Source organism: Nycticebus coucang, chromosome 5 (genome assembly GCF_027406575.1).
Source record: "Nycticebus coucang isolate mNycCou1 chromosome 5, mNycCou1.pri, whole genome shotgun sequence".
Classification (NCBI taxonomy): Eukaryota; Metazoa; Chordata; class Mammalia; order Primates; family Lorisidae; genus Nycticebus; species Nycticebus coucang.
In genome coordinates this window covers 125,885,968-125,913,151 of record NC_069784.1, presented here as the reverse complement: position 1 = coordinate 125,913,151, position 27,184 = coordinate 125,885,968, and the positions used below count along the sequence as shown (strand labels likewise).

At 42.3% G+C, this 27,184-nt stretch overlaps 1 protein-coding gene across 1 annotated transcript in view; it reads right to left on the bottom strand.

Annotated features, from left to right (window-relative positions):
* The window catches only part of PPP1R14C (protein phosphatase 1 regulatory inhibitor subunit 14C), a 105,311-nt gene that overhangs the window by 19,781 nt on the left and 58,346 nt on the right, over positions 1–27,184 (bottom strand). The window contains exons 2-3 of the mRNA XM_053591401.1: positions 17,979–18,062; positions 15,943–15,975 (exon numbers count right to left, since the gene is read on the bottom strand). Coding sequence (XP_053447376.1) covers positions 15,943–15,975; positions 17,979–18,062 — 117 coding nt within the window. The remainder of the gene's footprint in view (positions 1–15,942; positions 15,976–17,978; positions 18,063–27,184) is intronic.

Genomic DNA, 27,184 nt, shown 5'->3' with positions numbered 1-27,184 from the left:
AATTATGATCTTCCTACTTTGTAATCACTAAGGAATTAAAATAACTTCACCAAGTTTCTCACTATCCATGAGGGGGAATGTTATTTGCAACAAATACATGAATCTTGCCTAAATAAAAGAAACTCATTTCCAAACTTTTTGGAATTTGTTTGTGAAGATAACTCTCTTTATTAAACATATAAACGTCCAAAAGCCATCTGTCAAATTGTCTTCCATGTATACTTGTCCTTCCGTCTAGATAAGTCTAAACACAGGAGGAGAAAGTGGACCTGTTGATCATTCTGGATTTAATGCCATGAAGTCTCAATCATTCAAAAATGTCAACCAGGAGCACTGCTCTTTAAAGCTTGTGCCTCCTCTCCTAGAAGTCATCAAAAAATACAGTAATGTTTCAGGATATAAAATCAATGTCCACAAGTCAGTAGCCTTTGTATACACCAATAACAGTCAAGATGAGAAGCTAATTAAGGACACAACTCCCTTCACCATAGTTTCAAAGAAAATGAAATACCTAGGAATATACCTAATGAAGGAGGTGAAGGACCTCTATAAAGAAAACTATGAAATCCTCAGAAAGGAAATAGCAGAGGATATTAACAAATGGAAGAACATACCATGCTCATGGATTGGAAGAATCAACATTGTTAAAATGTCTATACTTCCCAAAGCAATCTACCTATTCAATGCCATTCCTATCAAAGTACCTACATCGTACTTTCAAGATTTGGAAAAAATGATTCTGCGTTTTGTATGGAACCGGAAAAAACCCCGTATAGCTAAGGCAGTTCTCTGTAACAAAAATAAAGCTGGGGGCATCAGCATACCAGATTTTAGTCTGTACTACAAAGCCATAGTGCTCAAGACAGCATGGTACTGGCACAAAACCAGAGACATAGACACTTGGAATCAAATTGAACACCAAGAAATGAAACTAACATCTTACAACCACCTAATCTTCGATAAACCAAACAAGAACTTACCTTGGGGGAAAGACTCCCTATTCAATAAATGGTGTTGGGAGAACTAGATGTCTACATGTAAAAGACTGAAACTGGACCCACACCTTTCTCCACTCACAAAAATTGACTCAAGATGGATAAAGGACTTAAATTTAAGGCATGAAACAATAAAAATCCTCAAAGAAAGCATAGGAAAAACACTGGAAGATATTGGCCTGGGGGAAGACTTCATGAAGAAGACTGCCATGGCAATTGCAACAACAACAAAAGTAAACAAATGGGACTTCATTAAACTGAAAAGCTTCTGTACAGCTAAGGAGACAATAACCAAAGCAAAGAGACAACCCACACAATAGGAAAGGATATTTGCATATTTTCAATCAGACAAAAGCTTGATAACTAGGATCTATAGAGAACTCAAATTAATCCACATGAAAAAAGCCAACAATCCCATATATCAATGGGCAAGAGACATGAATAGAACTTTCTCTAAAGACGACAGACGAATGGCTAACAAACACATGAAAAAATGTTCATCATCTCTATATATTAGAGAAATGCAAATCAAAACATCCCTGAGATATCATCTAACCCCAGTGAGAATGGCCCACATCACAAAATCTCAAAACTGCAGATGCTGGCGTTGATGTGGAGAGAAGGGAACACTTTTACACTGCTGGTGGGACTGCAAACTAGTACAACCTTTCTGGAAGGAAGTATGGAGAAACCTCAAAGCACTCAACCTAGACCTCCCATTCGATCCTGCAATCCCATTACTGGGCATCTACCCAGAAGGAAAGAAATCCTTTTATCATAAGGACACTTGTACTAGACTGTTTATTGCAGCTCAATTTACAATCGCCAAAATGTGGAAAGAGCCTAAATGCCCACCAACCCAGGAATGGATTAACAAGCTGTGGTATATGTATACCGTGGAATACTATTCAGCCATTAAAAAAAATGGAGACTTTACATCCTTCGTATTAACCTGGATGGAAGTGGAAGACATTATTCTTAGTAAAGCATCACAAGAATGGAGAAGCATGAATCCTATATACTCAATCTTGATATGAGGACAATTAATGACAATTAAGGTTATGGGGGGAGAAGCAGAAAGAGGGATGGAGGGAGGGGGATGGGGCCTTAGCGTGTGTCACACTTTATGGGGGCAAGACATGATTGCAAGAGGGACTTTACCTAACAATTGCAATCAGTGTAACTGGCTTGTTGTACCCTCAATGAATCCCCAACAATAAAAAAAAAAGCTTGTGCCTCCTCAACTGTAGCTTTTATAACATAATAATCATTAATTACCGGGGGACAAGAAGGATACATCCAAAAGCTAGACCCACGTGGCTGTCCCTATAACGTCATCTCTTTCTTCCTTATTTTTATCACTATGATTGTTATCATTGTCATCATCATTATTCTCAGGGTCATCCTGCTTCTAAGAGTGTGTAGCAAATAATTTACCTGCCCTCAGCTTCTGAGAGGTGAGCTGACTACATGTCTTTGGTAAGCTTATATAACATTTCTGGGTTGATTTTCTTCAATGAAGACTATTTTAATAGCTTTACAAATATTCCAAAGTGGGCCTTGTGCTCACATAGTAAGAATTCAGAGAAATAAAGTGTGAGACAGAGCACAGATCTGGTCTCAGATGTGGGTTCTAATCCCACCTCCAGTACATCCTGTCTCTCAAATCCTGGGCAGGTGAGGCCTGGTGCATAAGTCCTAATGAAAATGTCTGAGCAAATGGAACATGAGGACCCAAATCCCTTCAGCTACTAAGTAAAGCTACATGTGTTTCTGGCTAATAAGTCCCAACTTACTAGCCTTTGATACTTACCTAACCAATTACACTAAAACGCTATAAGGCTTTTGTGGCCATTGAACATAGTTTTCGTCTGATTCCTGATTCCTTCTCTATCCAGAAACATTGTTCTGAAGGTGACAGTTTTTAAAAGATTTTCAGCAGGGCACAGTGGCTCATGCCTATAATCCTAGAATTTGGGGAGGCTGAGGAAGGAGGATCACTTGAGGCCAAGGAATTTGAGATCAACCTGGGCAATAGTGAGACCCCATCTCTACAAAAAAATGAAAGAATCAGCTGAGTGTGGTGGCAGGTGCCTGTAGTTCTAGCTACTCAGAAAGCTAAGTCAGGAGGATCCCTTGAGCCAGGTAGTTTGAGATTGCACTGGGCTATGGTCGTGTCACTGCACTCCAGCTTGGGAGAAAGACCCTGTCTCAAAAGCAAAACAACAACAACAACAACGAAGAAAAAAAAGGTGTTTTTCAACTAATTAATCTAGCATTCAAGCTCTATTCCTTATCACAGTCCAAGATTCCAGTCTTTTTTGAGTAAACCCCAGGAGAGAAGCCAGATGCAAGTGTCTAATATAAGAAAGAGAAACATGCAAGTGTCTAACATAAGAAAGGGGTTTCCCTGCCTTGGACACTCAAGACTATTAAACTGAACAACATGGCTGCTTCCTCCTTGGCTTTCTCTGGCAAGCGGAGATCCCCTAAAAAAACACATTCTGTCACACAATTTGGTTCATAATGTAGAAAACTGCTGAATAAACTGACAGCCTGGCACGTCTATCCTTTACTTCTTTGAGTATTTAAATTCCCACCATAGTTAACTGTGGCCTTCTAAAAGGTTGTTTTAAAAGAAGGATGTTGAAGTTCATTGCCAGGTCTCAATCCCTAGATTAGTTACAGGCACACAGATGTTCAACACGCATTTGTTGAGTAAAAGGAATATAGTAAAATGCCAACCTGTGTCTCCTACAGTCACCCACGCGATTTGTCTGTGTTGTAAATACATGCTTTATACACATAGTTTCTCTCCACTGTAAACAGCTCAATGCAGAAGGACTAGGAGTACTGCCGTGTATACACAGGCTGAACAAGAACATTACAGGTCGGTCTAAATGCTGAACAGATCGAGATCTGAAGCAAAAAGGATGAGATGACAATAACCACCACCAACGTCCTTCAGAAAAGTGACAGTCGTCACGAAACCATTGCAAAAGGAAATTCTGCCTTCCTGCTGCTAACATAGAACAGCAGAGCAGGCCTGCCTTTCAGAAAACACCACTCAATTTCCACCTAAAAACCAGATCAGACCCCCTCTCTTTCTTGCACCGTCACACGCCGTGCCATTTCTATTACCTGGCAGATTATTAGGACCCAGAAGTGACTCTTGCCATCTACACTCAGACTGGATGACCTGATGCATATCAATTTGCAGCCTTTGATTGTTAAAATGACAAGTTATATCATAACCTCTAGTTCAAAAAACTGAAATAAATGCATGGAAAGAAAAATCTGGTGTTTAGCAGAGAGCAATGGCATAAGCAACTATAAAAAGAGACTTAAAAAAAAAAACTCATTGATTAGACTAACAACTCCCCTAACAGATGGTAAGACAGATGCCCTCGAGCCCACATTAAATGTGTTTTCTGCCCATCATTTCAGTCCAGAGGAGGTGCTCCCATGTAATCCCAAGATTGGAAGCCATGCAAAGAAAGAGAAAAAGGACAAGGAGCTCCTCTTCCCCAGCCTGGCTAGCAGGCTCCCAAACTGCAATCCCTGATCATCACCTCCACTAGGCTCATTCAAATCTGAGAAACACCCAAAATAGAATTACTTTTTTTCGTCTTGAATTATGTAGAAACATCTTTTTGCTACCCTCATCTCAGCTTTATTTCATTATCAACTATATCAAAAATGGCATTTACTCAAAAGGAAATGATCAAAATACCATTCTCCTCCATGAACTAAAAGTAGACCTTCCATTTGATCCTGCAATCCCATTACTAGGTATTCTATGCAGAAGAACAAAAATCAAGACATTTGTACCAGAATGTTTATTGTGGCTCAATTCATAATTGCCAACTCATGAGCCACCCAAATGCCCATCAACCCATGAATGGATCAACAAACTATGGTATATGTATACCATAGAATACTATTCATTAAAAAAGATGGAGGCTTTACATCTTTTACATTTACCAGGATGGAGTTGAAATACATTCTCCTAGTAAAGTATCAGAAGAATGAAAAAATAAATATCCAATGTACTCAATACTGATAGGAAACCAATATATAAACAATTACATGCTCGTATGAACAATAAAACACAAATATAGTCTAGTATGGGAGGAGGGGGAGGGAGAGGTGGGGAAAGGAGAGGAGGATGAGAGAAGGGGAGGACGATGGGTAGGAAGAGGGAGGGCATGTGGTGGGATCTTACCTATTGTGCACATTGTGAGGGTAAATGACACTCCCCCCAGGTGAGGGGCTCTTTGACAACTGGAACTTTACACTGGAAGTGAGAACTACGTAATCTAAAGATTTGTACCCTCATATTAATTTGAAATAAAGAAAAAAATTAAAAAGAAATAAATAAAACACCCTTCTCACTAATCACTACACTAAAGACAGTGTGGTGACCACAATTACATCACTGTGCTTTGAAGTGTCCAAGTCAGGAAGATTTACGTCAAAAGTCAACAATCAGAATATGATTGTTGACATGTCTCCTGAATGGGGAGACACAGTCTTTTTCCTATTAGCCAGTGGCTCACATAGGATGCAACCATGGACCCTAAGTATATGACATAAGGTGACACACCAACAACAATATCACTTCTGGGAAACTGGCAGATTTTTTTAAAGCCTTCTTCAGATTCAATAATTCAAGAATATCATGCTTAGTGAATTTGTGCATTTTGCATGTTGAACATCTGCTGGAGAAGCATTGCCTAATATACAGGGTGTCCCCAAGGTTACTATAAATAGGAAAAATTAACACACTCAAGTAATATTTTATACTTTAATATTTTTACATCTACATACCAACACATTGAGAAATATTTTGTAAAATTTTGTAATGAATATTTTTTAAATAAATGTACATTTAGCTACAATTTCTCATTTTCCCTATGCATATATGGTGATCTTTGAGACACCCTGTATTAAAGAATCAGATTAACTAGCATGTTAACGGCCTACTATGTGTGAGATTTTACGCTATGTGCTCTGATACAGACTTCTCTACTTACCAAATGTGTGAACTTAGGCCAATTATGGACCCCTTCTGGAATACCTTAAATTCATTAACCGATAACAATAGGGTCAAGCTCAGAGCTTTTTGGTAAAGATGAAATGAGACTTTCTGTTTCTAGTCAGACATGTAAGAAGCTTACAAATCACAATTCCAACCTAACAAAACCAAAAAGCTGAACAAACTCAAAAATCAACAACACTTTTTAGATCCATAAAAGAAGTGAAGTCACCAGGCAAACAAATGCCCCCGACGTGGAGAGACTGACAGGTAAAGGTGGAGAATCACAGCTCACTGGAGCAGAAACCCACAGGCAGCAGCCTTTGTGGGAGCCAAAGCCACAGCAGGAAACTGGAACTGAAATGGACAAATGACTGGAGTCTCAAGGTGAGTAAGTCTGACAGGTAAAAACTCCAGGGGGACCCTGTCAGGTGGGGGACGGGGACACGCTTTTGTAAGTTTTACCTCCAAGAGTTCCACCAGATCTTCATAATGAGCCTTGGAGAAAAATTCCCTTGTGCTTCCATCAGGAAGAAAGAAAAAGTAACCATTTTAAAATGCACCAGAGCATTCTGTTCTTCCTAACAGGGTCTGCCCTCTGGAGAAACTATTTAACCAGGGTTTAACCTACTGGGGAAAGGGACATAACCCAACTCCAGCTGGCTTGAGCCATCTGTCCCACCTAAAGTGGAAGGGAGTATGACAAGCACTTATGAAGTTCACAGTCCAGGGGCACAGGATCTGTAAGAGACTGAGACCTAATCATGGGACCCCAACAGGCTCCCCCTCCCTCACACCGCACCACATTAGTAAAGGCCCATTGACAGAAGTTCCTTTACCCAGTTCATCAGGTCCAGATATCAAGAAAAAAATGACAAGACACAGTAAAGGGCAAAACCCCCGCAGTTTTGAAGAACAAAGCAAGCATCAGAACCAGACTCCAAAATAGCAGAGATAGTACAATTATCAGGCCAGAAAGTTAAAATCACAATGATTAATATGTGAAGGGCTTTGATGAATAAAGTAGACAGCATGCAAAACAGATGGGCAATGTAAGCAGAGAGATGGAAATCCTAAGAAAGAACTGAAAGAAATATTAGAAATCAAGCTATGATTTAACAATAAAAAAAGAATAGGCAATTTATTGAAGAACCTAGAAAAGTGGACCATAAATTTAATAAAAGATACAATTTTTTTTTTTTGACAAGAGTCTCAAGCTATTGCCAGGTAGAATGCTATGGCGTCACAGCTCACAGCAACCTCAAACTCTTTGGCTGAAGGAATCCTCTTGCCTCAGCCTCTCGAGTAGCTGGGACTACTGGTGCCTGCCACTATGCCTGGCTATTTTTTTTTTTTTTTGGTTTAGCAGGCCTGGGCCGGGTTCTAACCCACCAGCCCTGGTGCATGTGCTGGGTGCCCCCCTATAAAGTGAAATGTTAAATCAAGTAAAACCTTGAAGCAATTGACTACTAGGCTTTTTATTGTTTCATAGCACTCCTTAGCAAACCAAAACCCTGTTTCCTGCTTATATAATCCTTAGATTACAACTTATGTGTGGGCTTTTTGTAGACACCTGCTAAAAAAGTGGTGTTATAAAACAGCATGGAATACGGAAAACAGCATAGTGGCTGAGAAACTCTGCCTTTAAATGTCATCCTCCTGAGAGCAGCAGTCAAGCTGGGGGACAGTCATCTGCAGGGCACAATGTTAGGTCAGGATAAGTCTAAAGTAGACTGATCACCTACACTCCCAAACACCGGTCTCGGAGATGGACACAAATAGGGAAGGTCACTGTCATAGATAATTATGGCTCATCTACACAGCACCTCCCCTTTGGGAAATCCTTCAATTACTCCCTCATTTTGTCTCCTCCCACTTTCGTGCCTGATTGCAGGAAGCAGTCAGGATGGACTCCTAGGCCAGGCCAGCGAGTCCATTCACTGGGATGCTTGGATCTGGAAACGCTGGAAATCAGTTTTGTCCTCCCATAGTTATGTGTTCTGCAGGTAAAATCATAAAAGCATGGGTAGCCATTTTTTCCTGCTATATGAAAAATACAGAAAGACAGAGAGAGAAAGAGGCTGGAGAGAGGGAGGGAGAGAATGAACAAGGAAAAACAGAAAGGTACAGAGAACACCCGGGGACATTTAAACTCCTGCCTAGGGTTGTTTCAGAGGTTTCTCTCCTATTCTGGCCCTTCTTGTGATTTGTTTATTCACTTTCTCCTCAGATTTTGAGAGACTCTAGGAGTCTTCCAGTAAGTTCTTTTTTTTTTTTTTTCCTTTTCTTTTCTTTATTTATTATCCACTTCTGGGATCACAGAACTTTTTTAATTTGTTTGTTTAAGCTACTTTTGTTATCCCCTGTGACCAATAAAATCCTAAATAATAAAAAAAAAAAAGAAAAGAAATGAAGAATGTCTTTGATGGGCTCATTAGTAGCCTAGACATAGCTGAGGAAGAAAACTCTACACTTGAACATATCTCAATAGAAACAGAGGGATATTCCATGTTCATAGACAGGAAGACTCAATATTGCCAAGATGTCAGTCCTTCCCAACTTGATCTATAGATTCAGATTAATACCAATCAAAATCCCAGGAAGTTATCCCCTTGTGCATACTGATAAACCGATTCTAAAGTTTATAGAGAGAGGCAAAAGGTCCAGAATAGCCAAGACGATATTGAAGGAAAAGAACAAAGTTGGAGGACTGACCTGACCAGACCTTAAGACTTACTATAAAGCTACAGTAATGGAGACAGTGTGGTACTGGTGAACAAATAGATAAACAGATCAGCAGAATGGAAGAGAGAGCCCAGAACAGACCCACTGATCTTTGACTAAGGATCAAACACCATAAACATAGTGGAGCAAAGATAGTCTTTTCAACAAATGGTGCTAAGACAACTGGACATCACATGCCAAAAAATAAGTCTAGACACAGACCTTACACTTGTCACAAAAATTAACTTAAGTGGATCCTAGACATAGACCCTACATGTAAAATGCAAATCCATAAAACTCCCAAAAGGTAAGAGAAAATCTAGATGGTGATGAGTTTGACAATAGTGTTAAATAGAACACCAAAGGCACGATCCAGGAAAGAAAAAATTGTTAAGCCGGATTTCATTACAATAAAAATTTCTCCTCTGGGAAAAACACTATCGAGAGAACAAAAAGCCACAGACTGGGAGAAGATATGTAGAAAAGACGTCTTATAATTAACTGTTATCCAAAACATACAAAGAACTCTTAAAACTCAATCACAGGGAAATAACCCAATTGAAACATGGACCAGGGACCTTAACAGACACCTCACCAGAGAAGATAAACAAATGGCACAAAGCATATGAAAAGTTACTCCAAATCGTGGCAGGCGCCTGTAGTCCCAGCTGCTCGGGAGGCTGAGGCAAGAGAATCATGTAAGCCCAAGAGCTGGAGGTTGCTGTGAGCCATGTGACGCCATGGCACTCTACCGAGGGCAGTAAAGTGAGACTCGGTCTCTACAAAAAAAAAAAAATAAATAAAATCTAAAAAAAAAAAAAAAGAAAAGTTACTCCAAATCACATTATCAGGGAAATGAAAATTAACACAATAATGAGCTACCACTCCATGCCAATTAGAATGGCCAAAGTCTGGAATATTGACACCAGGAAATGTTGGTGAGGATGTGGAACAATAGAAACTTATTGCTGGTGACAGTGCAGAATGGCACAGCCACTTTGGGAGACAGGCAGTTGCGCTGCTGGGTAAATTTTCCCAAAAGACTTGAAAACTTATTTCACACAAAATCCTGCACAGGATCTGTTTCTAGTGGCTTTATTCCTAATTGTCAAAACTTGGAAGCAACCAGGATGTCCTTCAGTAAGTGAGTGAACGTACTGTGGTAGATCCAGACAACAGAACAATGTTATTCAGCACTGAAAAGAAATGTGCCATGGAGCCACCGAATCATGCAGAGCAAACGCGAGTGCTACCCGCAAGCCATACTAGTGAGGGGAAGAAGCCAGTCTGGGCAGACTGCACGCCGTCTGATTCTAATTACACAGCACTCTGGGAAAGGTCAAATTATGGAAACAGTAAGATCGGCGGTTGCCAAGGGTGAGGGAAGAAAGAGAAATGAGCGGGCAGAGCAGAGAGGATTTTTAGGGCAGTGACCACTCTGTATGCCACTGCACTGGCAGATATGTGTACAGAGAGTTCAAACCCACCGGACATGCAGCACCAACAGGGAGCCCTGACGTCACCTATGGACTTTGGGCAATAATGACACATCGATGTAGGCCAGTCAGCTGCAACAAATGTACCCACGGTGGGGGATATCACTAATAGGGAGGATGTGCACATGTGCGTGTGACGTGGGGAGGAGGGGTTCAGAAGAAATCACTGTATCTTCTAGTTAATTTCACTGCAAACCTAAAACTGCTATAAAAAAAAAAAACTATTGATCTAGTGAAGATTGTTTTTTGAAAAGGACTATGAAGAATTTAATAGATGTTTAAAGTTTGTTCATGAGGGGCCAGACATAGTGGCTTATGCCTGTAATCCTGGCCCTCTGGGAGGCCGAGGCAGGTGGATTGCTTGAGCTCAAGAGTTCAAGACCAGCCTGAGCAACATTAATATCCTATCTCTAAAAATAGTTGGCTATGGTGGCAGGTGCCTATAGTCCCAGCTACTTGGAAGGCTGAGAAAGATTAGTTGAGCCCAAGAAGTTCAGGTTGCTGTGAGCTATGATGCCATGGCAGTCTACCAAAGGTGACAAAGTGAGACTCTGTCCCAAAAATTAAAAAACTAAAAATAAATTAAGTTTGTTCATGAAAAAAATTAAATGGACTGGGCTCAGTCCATTTAATTAAATGGAGGGCTCAGGCCTGGAATTCTAACACTCCAGGAGGCTTAGGCCAGAGGACCATTTGAGGCCAGGAGTTTGAGACCAGTCTGAGCAAGAGCAAGACCCTGTCTCTACAAAAAATCGGAAAATCCAGCCTGGTGTGGTGACTCATGCCTGCTATCCCAGCTACTTGGAAGGCTGAGACATAAGGAACACTTAAGCCCAGCAGTTTGAAGTTGCCGTGAGCTGTGATGACACTACTGACTCTAGCCTGGGCAACAAAACAAAACAAGTTTCTCAAAAAAATTAAGATTAAAATTGAAAAAGATTACATGAGTTAATATATGTGATAAGATTAGGACCTGGCATATGCTAAGTGCTTAGTAATTATTTAGCTATTATTATTGTTTTTGTTACTATCACTACAATTATCATTGCAGATAATCCCTATTAAAACACAGGGAGGTAGGTGGCCCAAGGGGTAGGGCACCGGCCCCAGCCAAAAACTGCAAAAAAAAAAAACAGTGGTTACTATTGCTTCCATTTTATATAGGAGAAAATGGAGGCTCAGGGAAGTTGTGAATACTGCTTAACATCACAGTCAGTGCTGGCACTGGAATGAGACTTTTGACTGAAACTCCAATATTCTTTCTCCCACTCACCCTACCTTGGCAGTGAGACGCTATAAATAAGTGTATCTAAATCAGCAAAGATGTCTTCCTTACATTTCTAACTTCAAAGTGGCATAATAATTGTCTGTAAAATAATATTCATCAAAAGCCAGCACCTTCAGAGATGGCTACTTTAAAAAGAACATTATTAATTGCTAGGCATTTAGTTTAGATAGGACAAAGTCCTTTAAGATTCTAAATCTCTTGCTGTGTCAAATAGCTTGGAAGACAGGCAGATTAGAAAGAAGGAGCACCAGTTCAGCTGTCAGAACCTCCGTTTGAGTCCTGGCGTTGGCTGTGACATCTTGGACAATTTATCTAAACCCTCTTTACTTCAAGTGATGACTGCAAGGATTAAATGAAATAATGCACATTAGTGCAAAGTGAACTATAGAGCTCTGGGAACATATAAGCGATCCCTGTTATCATCACAATCCAGCTGCCAGTAAAAACTGAACATAAGCTCAAAGGCAAAACTGTCCAGTCTTTCTGAAGTGATCCTTTAATAGATAAATGAATTTGAATGAAATTCCTTAGCATTTTACATCACTTCCATTCCTAGAAACTGTGAGCTAAAAAAAGAACAGAGATGTTCACTTGGAAATTCCAACTCATTTTTCTTCTTTCTTCTTTTTGGAACTGAAGAATATTCAAATATTACATCCTTTCATCTCCTAAGCCTCCATATAGAAACCAGATGAGGAATACTTTTGTTCCAGGGGGCAAGACCCACCATTGCATGGCTGTTAACGAGTGTAAACAGTTTGTTCCCTATACATCACAAAAAACTGGGGCGAGCACAGGGCTCATTTCAATGAGGAAGTGGAGAGCCTTTTTTCTTTCAGCTGCCTGTAGAGCCAGTCAAAAGAGAAATCTGCAAGCTCGAACTTTCCCATCCAAATAACCAAAGCATAAATGGAAGAAAAAGGGAATACTAAAATGAGGAAATGGCATGTCTGGCTTACTCTCAGCAGCAACCCCTCCCCCAATATGATCTGCAAAATCCATCCCTGTTCCTGACTACAATCCTACTGTTCTTGTCTGACCAGTCACACCATTTAAAATCACTCTCCAAGTATTTAGTTGTTTTAACTCCTATATGAATTCCCCAACTTGTACTAAATAAAGAAGCTCTATGTCCCAATGAGCTAGACAGTAAGGCCTCTTGCCTCCTCTTCTCTGCTTTTAGAAAGCCTGAAGTAGGACTGTTAACCCTTGCATAAGAGGTTAAAGGGTCAAATTCTCGAAAAACCTGAATCTATCCAGAAAAAAAAGATAATCAAATACTAATTTTTTGAAGGGCACCCCTTCACATACAACAGATCATGAGAAAAGTCTGGCCTGTTACCTGGTCATTCCACCAATGGACTGTCCATCCTCATACACACACACACACCAATCCACTTACTGTCTCTTCAATAATCGAATGTGAGTATGCTGCCAAAAATCAGCAGAAAGATGAAACTAGGCAGAAAAAAGGTGGGATTCAGAGAAAACAGACAATGCAGAATAATCTTAACAACAAAAAGAAAGAAAACATTTGGTTAATATCCTTAAAGAGAAAAAAGAAACAAGAAGAAATACTAAAGTAAAATAGTGAACAGAGATCAAGAAAGAACTCTTGTATATTAGATACAAGAAATTTTATTTTAGTTTAGTTTAGTTTACTTTATTTTATTTATTTATTATTTATTTATTTATTTTGAGACAAGGTCTCACTATGTCACCTTTGGTAGAGTGCCATAGTATCACAGCTCACAGCAACCTCAAACTCTTGGGCTTAAGCATTTCTCTTGCCTGGCTATTTTTGTTGTTGTTGTTGTTGTTGTCACTTTAGCAGGCTGGGCCAGCTTCAAACCTACCATCCCCAGTGTATGTGGCCAGTGCCCTAACCACTGAGCAACAAGTGCCAAGCCAGATACAAGAAATTTTAAAGTATCAGGAAGAAGGCCCAAAGATGAAGGCAGAAAAATAGTTTAGAAAGTAGAACAATAGAGCAAGGATATGGTAAATAAAAGAGAAAAGAAGAAATTAGAGCTTTCATTTCAAAGGCATAACATCTAAATAAGAGGAAAGTCAGAAATATAGAATATTAGGGCAGAAATAAATAAAAATAATAAAGAATAAAGAAGTAATAAAAGACAATTTCTGAAAAACTGAAAGACATACCTTCAAACTAAAAGAGCTTGCAAACTACCCACCACAAGAATTAGAAAACAAGGCCAGGCACAGTGGTTCATGCCTGTAATCCTAGCAATTTGGGAGGCTGAGGTGGGTGGATCATCTGAGCTCAGGAGTTCAAGACCAGCCTGAGCAAGAGTGAGACCCTATCTCTAAAAAATAGCCAGGCATGGTGGCCACCTGTAATCCCGGCTACTTAAGCGACTAAAGCAAGAGGATTGCTTCAGCCTAAAAATTTGAGGTTGCTGTGAACTATAATGCCACAGCATTCCACTCAGGGTGACAAAGTAAGACTCTGTCTCAAAAATAAATAAATAATAAAGAATTAGAAAAGAACCCACACCAAGTATATCACTGTAGAATTTAAAAATATGGAGATAACCTTAAAAGTTAACTGGCGGGGGTGGGGAAGGGATAGGTCATACACAAAGCTATGAGAATAGGAATAGTATCAGACATCTTAACACTACAAGTGACACCAAAGAGTAATGTCTTTAAAATTGAGTTAATGATGATTTTTATTGTAGAATTCTAAACCATGGAAATTATTGATCAAGATATGGTATCACATATACAAGGATTCAAAAAAATTTACATCTATGCACCATTTCCCAAACAGCTACTGGATGATGTACTACAGTAAAAATGAAGACTGAGTTTATAAAACAAATAGTGAACATAAGACAGCAGTGAACAGAAATTTAAGGACAGTAGCTACCCAGTGGACCGAGAAAAAAACTTCTCTGTATTGTTATTTAGAGGCTCCAGGAAGAAAGTCTGGGCAGAGGGAAGGCAATAATGTGTTTGAGCAGACAAGAAATATATTATTACATGCTTGACAAAGACACTAGAGAGTTCAACAAAAAATAGTAAACAAAATAAAAGCCAAGGTAATTATCAACTCTGGGAAAAAAGAAGGGCTATACAAAAAAAGGAGCCATGAGCACATTTCCCTGTGGGCTCAGCAGTGGAAAATATTTGTATAAATCATAATATCATAAACCTTGACTACTGATTTAATAAAATACTTCATGTTGTTAAATAACTTTGATGAGGGGATGGACAGAAAGGAATTATGTGAAGCGTAAGAGAGCTATCATCTTTCCCTTTTATTCAGCAAGTGAAAAGCAAGTAACAAATGCACATTTAGGAATATAAGAATAAATAGCAGGGAAATAGCCAAAAGCATTGTTGTATAAAAATGCATAAAATACTTTATAACACATAAATATGATCATATAAAATATATACCTCTAGGGAGGGAGCCTGAAGGGTGAAAAAAGGCACTGTTACTTTTTCTTTATAAGCCTCATATTTTTTGGTCTTCAAAAGTATGACTACCTATCACACTGATTTAAAAGTATGTATTTTGACAGCTAAAATTAAAAACATTTATAACTGAATGATTTAACTAAACCTGGGGGACATAAAATAGGTAGCTGGCCTCAAACCAAGTCATTGAAATCTTGCACTCTTGTAAAAGCATGCTTTCCTCTGCCTTTGAAATTGTTCCACTTCAAAAATGAGAAAGCTTTCTGATAAAACCACTGCTTTGATGTTACAGATAGACTCCAAAACGTCTTATGGAACTTCTGATTACTCTGATTTATCACAGGTACAAATGGAAAGTACTTCTTAGCTAACATTTTCATAACTGATCCAAAGCATAATTTCTATACTGTTTGTGTTTTTAGTCATTAGAGTCCACATTAAATGCTGATACTGTAAATTACTGGTATTGGTCTAATCAGACTAATATCCATTATTTTTTATACCAATATTTATACCCTTGATAAATACCCAAACAAACCATAACATTTTTTCTCCCAGTAAAGGTAATTCTTTGGAAAGACAGAATCAGAATCGCCTTTAAGCTTTCCAAATACATGCCTATAAAACTATTAGTTTTCTAAACTAATAGAATGCAGGAACTACTTATAAACCTAAAATTTTTACTAAAATGATGCCAAACCTTCTCACAATTTCCCCTAAAGTTTGGTTTTTGTCTAAAGCAAGCCACACACTTTTGCTCCATTAGTTTTCAGTCTTTCTGAACTAGATGTGTTTAGGCTTAGAAATAATGAGGTTAGGACTATTCAAACATATGCATTCATGGATAATAACTGCTAATTAGTATACATGCAATCAAATCCATTTATTGTGGTTTAGCTTTAAAAACAGACAAGGTGATTCAAATGTGGCATTTAGGAAAAGTGGTTTGTTTACCTCTGTTGGTTTGTAGCAGTCTACAAGAGCTTCCTAGAATTAAAGACACAGAAAGTAAGTTTTATTATTTTAAAATTCAATACCATTTTTACAATGAAATTTAAATTGTTTTATCTCTATAGTATTATTTTTACAATGTTAAATAAAGATCACATCGATTACCTAGAAATACATTTTATTTCAGCACCAGTTAGATACGTGAAGAGAGAAAAAAGTTGTAGCCTTAATATAATCTGTTCCTTGGGGCACACACACATGCATTCTGCATGAAAAGGTTTTTGGATAGGAAAATATTATTTAATACTATCATAGAATTGAAAAAATATGACCCTTGAGAAAGTTATGAACACCTTGCTGAGGAAAAGAACTTATTTTACAGAAGGATGGGGTCATTAAGGTACCCTCCAAGTGGTAGTCTGCAGCCTTCCACAGGAACCAGCCCCCACACTACCATTTTCCTTTAACTGCTAACATTCAACTGCTAACAGTAACCTAGAGAGGTCCAACTCTTTTCAAACCTACCCACCTGGTGAATGACTTTTTACCCTGACTTTATGTTCGTCCACATGTATCCACACACCTTTCCCTTGGGCTACCAATCTGGCTAACGTTAAACTGGTTATACTTAAGATTGAGACAGCCTGTGTGAGTGGGTGACAATCACACTGGACTCAGAGAGGAAGGGGTTTGAGTGTGATTCAGCCACAGACCAGCTTGGGACATAACCTCTGCAGGCCTTGATATCCCTCACCTGGAAACTTAGAGGCTGGGGTGACCTGATGATAAAGCCTCTTTCAAGTTCTCGATTTTAATTAAAAAAAAAATTTTTTTTAAGATGGGGGTCTCACTCTGTTGCCTGGACTAGAATGCGGTGGTATTATCATAGCTCACTGCAACCTCAAACTCCGGGCTCAAGAGATTCTCCTGCCTCGGCCTCCTGAGTAACGGATATAGGCACTCACCACCACTCCTGGCTAACTTTTCCATTTTTTGTAGAGATGAGTTCTTCCTATGTTGTTCAGGCTGGCTCCTGATCTCAAGCAATCCTCCTACCTCACCTCCCAAAGTGCTGGGTTTACAGATGTGAGTCACTGTACTCAGCCAATTTTAACAAAGCTTTTTTAATGCCATTACAATTCCCATAAAAATGGTGTCTGCTTTACCATGTTTTTTTTTTATTCTTTATAACTGGGATGCTATTGTCTCCCAACTAAATCTATCAACAAGAAATAATCTTTGTGAGTAAGACTGTTCACCACTCAAAAGATGCTAATAATTATTAATACTCATATATTAAACACATTAAGACATTGAAAGGTGTCTTTTGATTGCCTTAGTGACCCTTTGCCATTGATGATAACCAATAGCCATTAACAGTAATTATCAGTGGACATTAAGAATAATGGTAGGTAAAGGTTAATTGGTTTTAAAAACACTTAAATGCAGACTTCTAAAGTGATAGATTTGACCTCCCATGGGAGGGAAAGTGGGGACTGTATTTTACTGCTCTCCACTAGGCATATAATAGACACCTCAATATCCATTATTGACGCGTCACCTGACAATGCTGGCAGATAAGCATCATCCATTAAAAGATAGTTTAATAAACAGAATTGCATCATAAGCAATCTTATCCAGAAATTAATTTTGTGAATGAAAGAATCCACAACTTCAAGGCCAGAGCCCTGGGCTTGGATACCCAGTCCTAGCTCAGCCCCGCTCCTTCCCACACAGCTCTGGGGAAGCACTTTCTTCCCTGGCAAATGGATCTTCGGAAGCAGGAACAGCTCTCTGCCAAGAAAACAAGGCTGAAGAAAGTCATACCCACAAGGTGCTTTGAGAACTGACTGTGGCCAAGAGCTGCTTTACCATTGGAAGTACAGTTTACCAGGGTGAATACTCAGCAGCCCGCTGCCTTCCTCTCTGCAAATGGCCACTGCCAACACCACCACAGGGCAGAATCTGTTCATGCCACGCTCTGGAGACCCAACTGGATTCAGGCATCCAAGATCAGAAGGTTCTAGAAACCTGCTTACCTGTAATTTTAAAGCTCTCTCTTCCTCACTGTCTGCATCAAGAAGATCATCAATGTCAATTTCCACCTCTGGCATTTCTTCCTCCTGCAAGGAAGGGGGTGAGGGGATGAGGCATTTAATTTAGTTGGAAACTGAACTGTGCCAAACCAATGTGGCTGAGTTAGATAAATGACTAGATCATCAACTGAGAGGGGGTGATGGACAAAAAGGGGGAAGGAGAGATGAGAGAAGAGGAGGGAAGGCGGAGAAGAAGGGGCGGAGAAGGGGAAGGAGGAGGTAGATGAAAGGAAGGGAGGAAAAACAGAGGAAGGGAGAAAAGGAAGCGGTGAAAAAGGAGAACAAAGGAGAATTAAGAGACACAGCAGTAAAAATCTTTCAAATGTGATCATTTCTACTTTCTAGCAGGAAGCTGCATCCGTAAATATTTAATGGCAGATTAGATCACAGAAAGAGCAGTGAAAAGTACGGTTCCTACCTAACATCTGACCCTTGCCGGGTGACTCCCCTAATCCTTCCTCGGGGTCCACCTCTCCCTCCCCAGCTCTGGGTCTGTGGAACACTTGATTCTACCACAGGTTTTTGAGCATCAGCCTCTTCCCAACCCCTGTTACTGATTCCAGAAAGGACGTGTGAGTCAACAGAGATGCCCGGGGTGCTGGGAAAAGATGCTCTTTTCATAAGAGCATCCCTCCATCCCTCCACACGGAGAGCAGACTGAGGAAGCACATGGCCCCGGAAATTGCTGGCAGCTGCCACACAACCCCAAAGAGAAGCTGAGTTTAGGATGAAGTTGGCCAGACCCGGGAGGAATAAGAACACAGAGTTCCAGATAAAATCACCAAGTCTCCAGGTCAAACCATCTCTGAAGCCTGGTGAGTGAGTAAACCCCACTTTATTATTTCAGCCTGTGTAGGTCAAGTTCCTGCATCCAAAGACACCCAGTCCAGAAAAAGAAGGCAAGAAAGACCATTTGGATTCACAAATTGGGAATCTGAACTTCCAACACAAAGTGTACTAGGTCTGGGCTAACCTCTCATTTCTTCTGTCACCTCAGTCTTCTCTATACCTCGCAAAATGGCATTTCAAGATAAGAGAGTCTGGCAATTTTACATTTCATCTTCTCATTGGGAGTCACCTGTGGCCCAGCTTCTTCTGGCCTCAGGGATGGCTGAGGAGTGGCTGCAGGAGGCAGAGGGAAAGGGGACACCTGGGCACTCCCCTGGGCTTCACTGCTCTGTGTAAGGTCTTTGCGTTGGCTCCCAGGTGAGGCTGACTTTCTGAATATTTCCTTTGCAGTGCAGTGCATATATTAAGCCAGGCGTCCTCAAACTTTTTAAACAGGGGGCCAATTCACTGTCCCTCAGATCATTGGAAGGCTGGACTATAGTTAAAAAAAACAAACTATGAACAAATTCCTATGCACACTACACATATCTTATTTCAAAGTAAAAAAACAAAAGGAGAACAAATACAATCATACCGCCTCATGTGGCCCACGGGCCGCAGTTTGAGGACCCCTGTATAATTAAGCAATAGTATCCAACCTTCCATGTGTATGTGTTCCAACACCAAAGTGAGCACTGGGGAAACAGGAATACAACCAAGAACTCTTGTAACACTAGCTCCTGAGCACAGGCCCTCAATGGGCAAGAAAGTTCCAGAAACAATCCTCCCCCTAGGTCCTTAGTGACTTATTCCTGCTCCCGTGAAGAATTTCTGTTTAGATCCTTTGTGCGGCTGTTAAGTGGGATAACCCACTTCAAAACCAGTGTTTACCAGTGTGCACGTTTTTAGGTCCCAACTGTGCAGTCCTGCCTAGTGGTCGAGATGCTCTGTGTTCCTCAACATAATTTTCGTATTCATACTTAACAATCTCAGCAGAAGCTGCTGATTGAGAACTAGGAAGTTGAAATGTTTTGATGAGAATAAGGTGGAAGGGTGACCTTACTGCTGCTAGAAGCAGGAGCTCTAGAGGGGCCAGCCGGGAGTCAAGGCCAGCGCTGCCTCTAACTTACTGTGTGATTCTGGGCAGGTTTCTTGACCTTTCTGGCCTGTTTCCTCACCTGTGAAAAATGGGATAGTAAGTAACAACTACCTCACCGGGTGAATGTATGAGTTAAATTAGCTAACTGGCACTCAGGTCTCAGAATAATCCCTAGCACACAGCTAAGACAGGCTGAGCACTGATTGCTATTTCTATACGATGGTAAGACACATTGAAAAGCTCAGGAAAAAAAAAAAAAAGACAAGAAAACTGAACCTAAAGTAGGGAGGCAATTCTAATACCCTTCATCTTATCAGAGTCCAAAATCTCTAAAAAATAATAACAGAAGATGAAAAAAGCACATGCTAACGTTTGAAAGTATATTCTTTCCAAAACCCAATGTTGGAATTTGGTTGCCACCCATGGTGGTGTTGGTGGCATGTCTGGGTTGGCATGTGTGCTCCAGTACACCCAGCTACAGGCCAATTCAGCTCTGTCATCTACCACGTAGTTCCAAACACCCTCAGCAGGTTTCAGCTGACTTTATGCAAGAAAAATTGAAAAATCCACAAGTTTCAATCTGTGTAACAGTCTATCCAGCCTCCCTCTTACGTTCCCTTCCTCCTCCCCAAAACAGTCCTTTGGGGTTCAGGATTTATATATATATTTATGTCAAGGGTTTCTAATGAAATCCATCAAAGGAAGCTGGACACAGAACCTACTAAAAGGAATCCCAGCTAAAGGGAAATGGGTGTCTGCTATTTCTAAAGCAAATAAAAGAACAATAAGCAGCCGTGCCCTCCTCAGAACAGCACAGCAGCCGATTTCCCTGCAGACTTTATCCAAATAGCCTTGATGCCCAGCCAGGTTTGGTCATACGGACCTACTTAAGGCCTTTGTCCTCTCACCAGGACTGCACATGGCTCTCCCTAAGGGATGCATTTGACCCATTGTCCCAGCCCTTGAGATTTGGGTTGTCCAATGTGGTAAGCACATGTGGCATTTAAATTTAAATTCGTTAAAATGAAATACAGTTAGGAATCCAGCTCCTTAGTCACACTGGTCCCATCTCAAGTGCTGCATGGCCACATCTGGCTGTGGCTGCTGCAGTGAGGTAACACCTGCATCATCGCAGAGAGTCCCACTGGACAGCACTGACCCCGGCACTCACCCTCTGGACCAGACCCAGGAGATGAAGCCTCCCTTCCCCTCTCAAAGGGGCTTTGCAGGAGTACAGGAAAGGGCTGGCATCTCAAGGTCACTCCCACTCCCCAGAGGCACATGTGGCTCAAGGCTCAGCAGCTCAGGGCTGAGTCTTCCAAGTGGGAAAGCTGATGCTAACCGGGCACAGGTCTTTGCCGACTGAGTAATGACAACTGTCCCTAGGCATCAGCACCTCCTACCACCCTCCACCGCCCTTCAGTGCCCCTCCCAGACTTGGCAGAGCAGAGGCAGAGTCCACACTTGGCCTGCCCATGGGGCATGTGCAGCAGGGTGTTCTGACTGTCAGGGGGGCAGAAACAAACTCAGGCAAGAAGGCGTGGTGATGTGGGCGATGGAGGGATGCAAGGGGGAGTCCTAGGAAGCAAAGGCAGCGTGCAGCATCCAGAGAGACTCCTGCTCAGATTCCAGACTTAACAGTATTCCTAATGAGGAAGACGGAAGAATTCTCAGATTCCGGACTTAACAGTATTCCTAATGAGGAAGACGGAAGAACTCTAAAGTCAACCAAAGTTCTTTTCTCTTCTGTATGTTCCCTTAGAGCAATATCACTGAATGACCGTGGTGACGGAGCAAGTCACTTACAAGGGACTGAACACAGCCATAGCCCACTGTGGTGTCTCGAAGTGTAGTTGCGTTGGGGTATTTCCCCATGTTAAAGAGGTGATCTCAAACAGTGACAGGAAGAGAAACAATCACCTTCACAGCTGCTGGGAAAGTTGCCAGCCAGCCCTGCCCACATTAGTCAGAGGCTTTCCCATTTGCGATCACAGAACAAGGCGCTGCGTCACCTCTGTGCATCCTCGTACGTCTGCTGAAGACTTACTGTGTGCAGTGCAGTGTTGTGTAAGGCGCTGTGAGACTCCAGTGCTGGAATGATGGCCCATCTGAACATGGTCCTGACAAACAAAATGGTATACGATGGCACCAACAGCCAGGGAAACACCAGAGTGTTTTGGTGACTCTAAGTGGGGAGGGGAGAGAAAGCTTGCGCTGGGGACAGGCAGGGAGTTTTCACAGAGTTAGAGGAGGAGAGAGGCCCGGTGGGATGACAGGCGGAGGAGGGAGCACATGCACGAGAGACAAAGTGGTGCACAGCGTGTTCTGGACATGGGGCAGCAAGTGCCCGGGCCTGGGAGTGGGCAGCTTGTCTACGAGAGCCAGACAGGTGACAGTCATGGGACAGGTTGAAGGGCTCTATGGAATAGTGGGGAGTGTGGCAAACTGGGGAAAACCTGGGACAGGAAAAGGTGCCAGGGAACACTCCACTCCCACCTCTGTCACCATTTAGCAATTTATCCTCGGCGCTGCCAGGTTTTCTACGTTTTTAGGAAAAATGGAAAATAGAGATTTTTAATGTAAAGAAGTCCCAATTTTTAAAAGCTGGCTAATAATTCCATAAAATATTGGGTCGGACAAATCAAATCCATCAGCTCACAGGCTGCCAGTTTCCCCTTGTCCCTCAGAGACGGCAGCTGCTGCGGGCTCCGGAGCAAGGGGCTCCGGAACAGAAGAGCTGGGCAGGCAGCGAGGAGAGGGGAGCGGCCAGGACGCGGCCACTCAGCCAGGCTGAGCATCAGGGCAAGTCCTGGCAAGAATGAAAAGAAGATTTTAAAACAGTGAGAAGTGAGAAGAAAGAAAATGACTAGACGGAATTTGGAGATGGAGGGTGGATGACGGAGGGGGGAAGGTAAAGAGAAGACCCAACTAGCGAGGCTCAGAGCTTTTAGAGAAAGGCGGCACTGAAGGAGCACCCCTGGGACCCTGGAGACAATTCAGGAGGCAACACGCGGTGCAGACTCCCACCGTCGCCTGCTGCCCCAGCTCGAAAGCCGAAGTGGGGTCCCCGGTGCCCTCACACAAGTACTCACAGCGCGGCTGCAGCGGCTGGGAGCGCAGAGCAGGCTCCGGCACCCGGATGCGGGAAGGCAACCCACGCAGGGCCTGTGGTGACACGCTCACGCACGCACACACACACACACACCATGCACACTCACATGCACACTTCCAACTGGCCAGAAAGTTTATCCTGTGAAACACATCAGGTGTCGTGTCAGCTTTGAAAAAATACAGACCCTCACCCCTGTCCCCTGCAGTAAAGGGGGTGGGCAGGAACGCTCAAGCTGAAATTTAGCTTGAAAACGGATCGTGGTTTCCAAGCTCTGCGAGACAGCTCAGCAGCTCCCAGGAAATGACAGTGGCTAACAGTTCTCAGCAGTCTCCATCTCAAAATAGGGATGGTAAAGTACCGTGGGATTAAACCACTGTGCGAACTGTGGCAGCTGATGGAGAAACACGCGTGGCAGGAGCAGGGAGCGGCAAACACCAGCTGATTACGGCCTGTCCGGATCGTCTGAAAAACAGGCAAAGTTTCTTACAGCTCACCTTCATATAAGAGCAGAGGAGAAAACTGGCATAGAAAGCCTACGAAAAGAACAGAATCCTGAGGATTATGTGAGCTCTCTGCGAAAATATTTGCATTTCATGTTTTCATCTTAATGAAAATCCAAAATACTTCCAGGAAGCAAGCATATTCTAAGAATGGAATGGATGGCTGTGCTATGCCCAGGTCGGGCCAGGCCCACTCTGTATTTACACTTAATTAGTATGGCTAATGAAAAAAAAGCCACGGGGTAGATTTAATATATAGATGACTCATTACACCACAGGACACTGAGCTGCAGCAATCTCTACCTAATTCCTGTTACAAAGGGAGTGCAGTCAGCCATCACAGCAAGTGAATGTTTGCATTTGAGTTTCCTGGTTGGACACTTTATGTTTAATTTGCAATGTTGATGTGCTTTTATAACTCAAAGAACCAGAAGCATAAAAAGCTTATACCTGGTTTTAAGTGGTACATATCTAAATACTATTTTAGTATTAAACATTTAAATCAAACATGATAGCTCCGGGAGATCTTTTCCAGTTAAGAAGGAGCCTTACCTATCCTATGGCACACCATTGTAAAATATCAGAACACTAGGGATGAAGGGACAAGTCCAGAAGCTTTCAGAAGGACAACAGGTCACACAGGGAAGGAGGGAGAATCCCTGCAGCAGGTCTCCTAATAGCAGCACCGAGCACTCGAAGCCAAGAGCAATTGTGAGGGGAAATGATTTCCAACCTCAATGCTCACATCCTTCTTGCTACAGTGTGGATGTGGTTTGAACTCCTCCAAAACTCACGTTGAAATTTGGTCCCCATTTGCAGCAGTGTGGAGATGGGGTGAGGCCTTTGAGAGGAGATCAGGCTGTGGGGCACTGTGCCCGTAGGTGGATTTCTGCCACTCTCTCCAGACTGGCTGCTAGAAAGCCGGAGGCTCCCTTTGCCCCAGGGTTTTTCACCTGCTCTCACATGCCCCTCTGCTTTTCTGCCATGCTCTGATGCAGCAGGAAGGCCCTCACCAGAAGCCAGCCAAACATGGCCCCTTGACCTTGGACTTCCCAGCCTCCAGAACTGTAACAAACACATTTCTTTTCTTCATATGTGACTGCATCTGTGGTCTGTTACAGCAACAGAAAATGGACTAAAACACCCCCAAATGGTCAATCAAGAGTTACAGGAAAAAAAAAAATAGAAAAAACCATACACATTTTAAGACACATTTGGTCTTAAATCTTAATATATGTACCTCCCATTTATTTCCCAAGGAAATAAACTTTGATTTTTTAAGTCATCTGCAACTGTGGCTCCTGAAAACCAAAGAGCATATCCTAAAATGCAGACTACAGAGGGTCCGTAGACACCAGAGTGAAGAATAAAGCAGAGAGAGGCTTGCAGATGAGCCTGCATGGTATAGGCCCAGGGTCCAGGCCTGCTGGACACACATTTGCATGGGTGGCCAGGCCACTTAGAGGGGCTGGGGAAGGATGGCCTCACTTAGGGCCTTCAGCGGAACCGACAAGGGTGAAGAGTGCATGTCACCAGTTGGGTCCCATATTGCTAGTTATTTCCCTAACATTTACTTGTCGTATATAACCTACAACGTCTGAACTTGCTCAGAGCCAAACAGCAAAATCCTCCCAACTCCTGCATTAAAAATATTAAAACAGCCTCACTGAACTGACTGTATGGTAAAATGGAAGGTTGTTTCAGATAATATTTATGGTAATCACCATTCTTGGTACCCTGGAGAGCAGGTCTGTACCCCCCTCTCTCCCACCAAGGTTCACCATGGGGGCACTGACGCATGTGCACTTGACAGCTGCAGCAGAAGGGGCAAGAAGACACCGCAGGTGCCACCCCAGAGCCCAGTTCAGAACCCCTCTAGTTCCTCCTACTCAAGGAAACACGTTGTGATACAAGTGAGCCAGGGTGACATTATCTCACAAATCAATGCCATAAAACAAATACCAGCTCACAGACCTGAAGACTCACTTAGCTGGTCATGTTAGATTATTCTAGAGCTAGGCCTACCCACACCAGGATCTCAGGCACCAGGCAAGTCCGAGCAGCCCCACATACCGAGTGCCTACTTCCTACCTGCAAGGCATTGTTCTAGATGCCAGGGATAAGGGATGAACAACTGACAAAAGCATTCACTCTGGCGGGAATTAACCCTAGTAGGGGAAGACAGACGATAAACAAATAAGCACAATATAGTGTGTTGTGAAGGGTGATAAATATTTTGCAGAAAAAAATTAGGCAGGGAAGAGAATAGGAAGTAAGAGGGCTGGAATTTTATTTATTTTTTTGTTTTCAGCTTTTCCACAGGGCTGGTTTTATTTTTTTTTTCTTTTTTTAATTTTTATTAAATCATAGCTGTGTTCATTAATATGATCATGGGGCACCATACACTTTTAAATAGGGAGGTGACAGGCTGGGGCTCAGGGAGAGAGACGTCTGATGAATGACTCAGCATCCAAGGAGGACAGTCAGTGCCCAGTTGTGTGTGAGAAGCCCCGAGGACCCTCAGGGGCACAACAGTGGAGCTGGGGCTGGGGGGAGCTTGTGGAGACCCAGAGGCCCCTGGATAGCCTCTGACTTGTACCCTGAGTGACAGAAAAGTCATTGGTGGATTTGAATAGCAAATGACGTGATCTAATCTCCCTTTTAAAACAATCATCCAAGCTGCTTTGTGAAGCATGGGCTTCAGGAAGGGAAGGGTGTAAACAAAGAGACCCCTTAGGGGAACATCGAAATAAGCTGGTAAGAAACGGCACTGACCTCGACTAGGGCGTAGCACGATGAATATTCTGCTCTTACAAACACGCTCTTATATAGGTCACTGCTAATCCAAACCTCAAAGAGAAAACTAACATCTCCAGAGCACCACCAGGTACTGCAGTTGGCAGAGGCACTTGGCATTCGGCATTTCCAAGATGGCAGGTATGCAGCACACACCTATGAGACAGCAGCAGACTGTTGTGATGGTGACTGTGCGGGTCAGTGGTGCAGCCCGGGCAGTGAGGGACAGCCCTGGGCCAGGGAGGGCTCAGCCCCCGCAGTCTGGGGAGGCTGCCTAGACAAAGCCAAGGCAGCCACCTGGGCACAGCAGCAGAACAACGGGACTCAAGCTGAGGAGGACTTTTCTAGGTATGACACCCACCCACCACGCAGGTTTATTTTTCCCACCCACCAGGCTGGCCTTCTCCATCCCCTAAATCTCTCCACTGCATTTAGCAATTCGTTGTGGCAAATGAGTGTCTCTGGAGAGATCATCATGGCTCTCCAGACACAGCTTGGGGGGAAAAATGGACTCAAGAGTCAGGGCAGAAATGGTGTGCTATGTTCCACCATTGGCCTCCTGAGGCCACTTCTCTCTGTGACAGAAGGAACTCAGGGAGTAGCTGAGCAGGGCACAGAACTGGAATCAAACAACCAATTCCCCTGAGTGCCACAGGCCGCCCTGCTTCTCAGCACAAAGGAGACCCCTCATGCCAGGTTCGCAGAGTTTGAGAGGGGCAGCCCAGGTTTAAATCCATCTCCACCACTTACAAGCCATGTGAGCTGGGGTGCAAGCACTCATCTTCTTAACCCTTACCTCCCACATTTATAAAAT